Below are 6,601 nucleotides of genomic sequence, written 5' to 3' on the forward strand. Positions count from 1 at the left end.
ATGCATGGTCAGTCACGTGACGTGTCCAAACTCATGCAGGGTTTTTCCTTTCTTTTTTGTTTGACTTTTTTGTCTCCACAAATGTTTCACTGCTTTTTCAGTGCAGTGTATTATCTATTTAGAAATTATGTTTTGCTCTGATTTCCAGTGCAAAATGCATTGAGTGTACTTACCAATGTGCAGAGAAAAAAAATCTTCAATGTACAGGTCTGGTCTTATGTGTAAACAATGAACATTTCTCCTGCCGCTATATGCCCTGCCCTGAACACTGTGCTTTCAATTTTCATGTAGTGTGTAATGACTGCTCAGTAGTGTTTTCATTTTGACTGCATTGTGAATGATCTGAAGACATTGTTGTTGTTTGGTTTTGCTTTGAGGTGATTGTTTAGTTTTGCAAGAAGTGTCAAAGGTCTTGTGAATGTAGTTAGAGAATGGGGGTTTGTGTTTACAGTTTTGAGAAAAGGGTGGAAGGTTGAAAAAACTGTAGTGGAAGTGGGTATACATACTGAATACGAAAATAGCATCAACCAATGTTAGCATGCTTGGATACATTAATCAATGCACATTCATTTATGTCAACATTATTCTATCATTAATACAAAGCCTTAGGTTAGGCAAACTGGGAATCTGCATTTAATTTCTTTTGAGGAATCTGTTTTGAAGTGTTTTGTTTCATTAATGTAAAGTGCCTGTGGATATGTTTTATTAATTTGAGAACAGCCTGATTGGAAACACTAATTAAACATGACATTTATGAGAGTAATTCTGCACACATGTTTTTGTCTCCACATCTTCCACCTCATAGGGCTTGATTTGTGCCCACTGCACAGGTGCATGGTGGGCGTGTCTTGTTTTTGTTTTCCTGCATGATCCTCAGCCTGCACAGCTGAGTCTACACGGAAATTAAATCAGTATAGTACAGTGGTTCTTAACTGGTCTGGGTTTGGGACCCACAATTTCCCATGTTCATGAAGTCGCGACCCATATATATATATTTTATAGCGTTCAAGACAACAGAGCGGCTAAGACAGTAGGCCTATTTGTTTGGAACATGCTGTTTGGCATTACATTTGTGAAGTCTCCAACTCCTGATGTCACCTTAAAGTACTTGACAGGTCTGTCTTTGACAGGTGTACTTTATTATGAGGCATTTTCGCTCATGTTCCAGCAATTGTGAACATCGCACACTTTGGATTCTGCACCATTTCGTCTCAATTTAAGTCTATTTGAAATGGGCGATTTCTTCTCTTTTTTTAACCACAAGCTCCGTGACCCACCCAGAATGGTTCCGCGACCCACTTTTGGGTCCCGACCCACCAGTTAAGAACCACTGGTATAGTATAAGTATATATACTCTTTTGATCCCGTGAGGGAAATTTGGTCTCTGCATTTATCCCAATCCGTGAATTAGTGAAACACACTCAGCACACAGTGAACACACAGTGAGGTGAAGCACACACTAATCCTGGTGCAGTGAGCTGCCTGCTACAACAGCGGCCCTCGGGGAGCAGTGAGGGGTTAAGTGCCTTGCTCAAGGGCACTTCAGCCGTTCCTACTGGTCGGGGTTCGAACCGGCAACCCTCCGGTTACAAGTCCGAAGCGCTAACCAGTAGGCCACGGCTGCCCCAAATCAAACAGCGGCTAGTGGCTCACTGTCCAAACTATCGAGCAGAGCAGCATCCTGTATAAACACATTGACCAGAGGGTTTTTACACACTTGGACACTCTTGTTTGTCTTCCCATATACCTGTCAGATTTCACCAAATTCCAGTTCAGTGCTCAGTTCTATAGCAGTTTGGTTTAAGTGCTGTATATGTCATCCAGGAGCCCTCTCTACCCACGGAACCCAGAGGTGACGCATCTAACAGGCAAACTGCTTGGGTTGGGTTTCATCATCTCTGTTGAACGTTTGTGAGTACAATTTTTCCTGCCACAACCAAACCGGTCAAATCCCTTATCCCTCACTTCAGCCCTGCCACCCCCTCTCGTTCCCTTGGACACTTCTCTACACCTCCTGTGTGCATTACGTGTAACATGCATGTGTATGACCCTAGGGCTTTCTGTTTACTAACAACTTTATTTTAGATTTGTCCAGTTCTATCATAAGGGCTCAAGCAGAGAAGCTGAAGGAACCCTTTTGTTTTTTTTTAGGATTACTATTCCATATTTTTCTCTGTTAAAAGTGTTTATGCAGCAGAAACCAGAAGGTTAAAAGTCATGTAACTTCATGAAACATGATCCCTAATTCCCCCCACTACTCAACTTGAGGTTCCCCCCACAACTCAACTTGAGGTACTGCACCCATAGGTGACTATGTCATAATGAATTCGATCTTTTCATCTTTTGGCTCATTTCTTAGAAAGGGTGGACAAACAGCATTTGGACAAACAGCTTGGAGCCCTTTTTTGCTGCTTGCTGCTATATTAACGTATAATTACATTTAAAACAGTCCCATTTATTATTTGAATCTTCTCATTTATTCATTAAAAGCCTTCATATTTGATTTGACATTACAGCACAGTTATGGAACATCCTTTATAAACTCATGTGGATTGGAATTATGGAACATCCTTTATAAACTCATGTGGATTGGAATTATGGAACATCCTTTATAAACTCATGTGGATTGTCTTGATTTGACATTACAGCACAGAGTTATGGAACATCCTTTATAAACTCATGTGGATTGTCTTGATTTGACATTACAGCACAGAGTTATGGAACATCCTTTATAAACTCATGTGGATTGTCTTGCCAAGCTGCTCCATAAGTTGCACAGACAGGGGCATTAACACTGGTGTCTGTGCCGCTTAGTGTGTGTATGGGGGGGGTTACATGCATGGCCATTGTGTGACCTCGCTCTCTATTTAGAAAAGCTGAGTTCCCTCTCCCTGTGTGTGTGTGTGTTTGCGTGTGTGTGTGTGTGTGTGTGTAATTGTTACCCTGTATGCGCAGGCTCTCCTGGTACTGGATGATGAAGTACTCCTGGTTGTGCTGCAGCTTGCGCAGATCGTTCTCCGTGTCCTGCGTCAGCACGCGCAGCTCCTCAAACAGCTGGTTGATCTGCTGGTACTTCTGGGACATGCTGTCCATCATCCCACCCACAGGGGAGCTCGACTGCCAATCACAACACAGAGGCCACCGTGAGTGACGACTGGGCCTCAACTCTAATTGAGTTCTACCGCTGTACTATAGTGTAACCACTGTTAGCCTTGCTAAGTAAAACTATTAACATTTAATAGATACATTTATAAATGTTCAGTTTTTCTCGATTGCTTTGACCTGCTTAAAGAAACTGGGATCTACTTGGTCTTCATTAACACCTTCTTTGCACAGCAGAAGTCATCTCTTGCAAATCTGCTCACACGTTTTCATTGGGTTCTAATATTTCTCACACCCTTTTGCAAAATAGTCAACACAGATGTCATTCAAAGACCCCAAACTCTATTGGTTTCCCTGTGTTAAACAAAAGGAAAACATATATTCAGAGGTGGTAGAGAAGTCTGAATCTCTGATACACCTGTGTGAACCTCCTTTACACAATTCCTCAGTCAGCAACCATTCATTATCCATAAGAGATACCATGTCTGTTCTGTTTTGCTATTTAGAAGTATGGATCTAAAGCACGTTTAGAGAAAGTTCTGTATTGCCTATTTGGTGAAGAAAACAGTACAAAAGCTATTCAATACATTTAGTATTTTCACAGTTTTTCTGATACCGGAACAGACATAGCAAAAATGAAGGCTTAAACTTGATAACTAAACTTGATAACTATGTTTTGCATTTTGTTGTCCAGTGTGTAATGATTGATTGAAACCACACAGTGATTTGACTACAAGATGTGTTGTTTGAAGGCAAAATTTGCTTTTGTTGCATGTTTTAAATGTTTGGAGACATTGCAAGCAAAATGTGTAATTTTGACCAGAGTGCTTTTGCTTAGACCTGCGTGTTAATTGTTTTGAAAATGTGATGTCAGAGTTGACACAAGCCTTAATCAGTCTGGGTTCAAAAGCGGCCACTCTACCGAAACGGCTCTGCTGTCTGTAACAGAAGCCTTAAAGGAAGCCAGGGCGAACGCTCGGTCATCTGTACTCATTCTGCTTGACTTATCGGCTGCCTTTGACACAGTTAATCACCGCATCCTTCTCTCTATACTCTCTAACATGGGAATCTCCGGCTCTGCTCTATCTCCTAGTTTGAATCCTACCTCACAGGACGCTCGTTTAACGTATCATGGCTTGGACAGCTATCTGCACCTCACTATCTCACCACAAGGGTCCCCCAGGGCTCAGTGCTGGGCCCCCTTCTCTTTGCTATCTACACCACCTCATTGGGATAGATTATCTGTTTGCATGGCTTCTCATACCACTGCTATACAGACGACACACAGCTCTACAGACGACACACAGCTCTATCTGTCCTTTCCACCTGATGACCTCTTGGTCTCGGCACGGATCTCGGATTGCCTCTCAGACATATCTACATAGATGAAGGCACACCACCTCCAGCTAAACCTCTCAAAAACTGAACTGCTGGTTCTTCCAGCTAAACCTACCATACACCATGACATCAACATCAAAATTGACTCCCTGTCTGTTGCACCTACCAGGGCTGCAAGAAATTTAGGAGTCGTTCTCGACAACCAACTAACCTTCTCCAATCATGTTGCCTCGGTCGCCCGGTCATGCCGTTTCGCACTTTACAACATACGGAAAATCAGGACTTACTTGACTCAAGATGCTACCCAACTCCTGGTACAGGCAATAGTCATCACGACTTGACTACTGCAACGCCCTCCTGACAGGTCTCCCAACCTGCATAGTGAAACCCCTTTAGATGATCCAGAACGCGGCGGCGTGCCTGGTCTAAAACCAACCCGAAAGGGCACATGTTATCCCGCTGCTCATCCAGCTACAGTACACTGGCTACCTATGGCTGCCCACATCAAATTCAAGTAGTCTTCGGTTCTGCTCCCACCTACTTGAATGCCCTCATACAGACATATGCTACCTCCAGACCGTTGCGCTACTCAGACGAACGACGTCTAGCTCTGCCAAGTATGCTCAGGCCAATTCAAATTTTGCTCATCTGTTGTTCCTTGTTGGTGGAACACACTACCAGTTCTTACTAGAGCATGGACATCCCATTCCATCTTCAAAAAACTCTTGAAAACCCAGCTCTTCAGAGAACATCTCCTCTCGTAGCACTACTTACAACTAGTCTTGCTGATCCTAGCACTTACCACCTGACTAGAACTGACACTCTACTGTTTGAAAACAGCACTCACTGATGCACTTATTCTTATCGTCCTCTAGCTTTGTACTTACCCTAGAATTGTTGAGAGAATTGCTTTAAAAAGCTTAAACTGTTTACCATGTTGTTAGTCGCTTTGGTTAAAAATGCGTCAGCCAAATGTATTCTAATGTAATGTAATAATGTAATTAAAGCAATCGAGAAAAACTGTAATGAATTGCCAACCATAGTTAATTGCTTAATTGATTTGAGCCAAATTTAAGAAAAAAAGACAAGATATATATATATTATATCTATATATAGATATTATATATATATATATATATAATGTGAGTATCTGGGGTGTGGACATAACAAGGCTAGGCAAACACTGATCTTGGGGCCTCTGTTTGGGGTCTGGGAAACACGATAGACATTTTTCACTACACACACAAGCACAACTAATGTATGCTTTATCAGGTAACTTAATCAACAAATTAATCAACAATTAAAATAATCTGTAGCTGCAGCCCTATTAGGCGTTAAGCAGTTAATGACCCTCTTCCCTGGGAACCAAGCCTGGCTCTTCTGCATGGCGCTGCTGTAAAGCGCATAGTTAAGGGAGCAGTTATCTTATCCGTGAACGGCTACCTTTTATCTAGCAAACACACTGACCCTGACCTCCTTCCCCACTTCATGGCACTCACTATCACGAGAGCTTAATCTGTAGCTCTGGAGGAAGCAATCTTATTCTCTATTATCAGTGTTTCCCATACATTGACTAATTTGTGGCGGCCCACCACAATATCAAAATTGACCACCACACAATGATTTTCCAGGATGTACTAAATTCTGCTTGAATCTGGTTAGCATAATAACCATGCTGCACTAATTTGTTAAAAACTGTTGCATTCAAGTTAATTCTGCAAACCTACCACCACAAATAGAATTCAATTATGTGGGAAACACTGATTATCTATCTGTATGTGGAGAGCCACGGGGTCACAAAGAGGTGTAGAGCAAGAGAATATGAGAGGAACAGGACCCTAGATAGATAGATAGTTACTGTAGATAGATAGATAGATAGATAGATAGATAGATAGATAGATAGATCCCCAGGGGAAATTCAAGACCCTGGGGGATTAGGAACTAGCTAGGTTTGACACAAGGTAAGGGGAGGGTGTGTGTGAGTGTGTGTGTGTGCGTGTGTGTGTGAGAGAGAGAGAGAGAGAGTGTGTATGTGTGTATGTGTGTGTGTGTGTGTGTGTGTGTGTGTGTGTGTGTGTGAGTGTGTGCGTGTGTGTGTACATGGCAATAATGGTTATGATTGTGGTTGTAGTCATATCAGTGTGAACAGTATGTGTATAAG

At 42.2% G+C, this 6,601-nt stretch overlaps 1 protein-coding gene across 2 annotated transcripts in view; it reads right to left on the reverse strand.

Moving 5' to 3' along the window:
- Positions 1-6,601, reverse strand: part of stat5a (signal transducer and activator of transcription 5a) — a 124,725-nt gene that overhangs the window by 17,662 nt on the left and 100,462 nt on the right. For both annotated transcript variants that reach the window (XR_012982521.1, XM_076264975.1), the window contains exon 6: positions 2,943-3,117. Coding sequence is in view for 1 of the 2 variants with exons in the window: in XM_076264975.1 (XP_076121090.1) it covers positions 2,943-3,117 (175 nt within the window). In the remaining variant the exon portion in view is untranslated. The remainder of the gene's footprint in view (positions 1-2,942; positions 3,118-6,601) is intronic.

The sequence above is a fragment of the Alosa pseudoharengus genome, unplaced genomic scaffold (assembly GCF_046254945.1).
Source record: "Alosa pseudoharengus isolate Yale_2024_CS ecotype anadromous, Long Island Sound unplaced genomic scaffold, YU_APseudo_1.1 YU_APseudo_1.1_scf_4, whole genome shotgun sequence".
NCBI classification, from domain to species: domain Eukaryota; kingdom Metazoa; phylum Chordata; class Actinopteri; order Clupeiformes; family Clupeidae; genus Alosa; species Alosa pseudoharengus.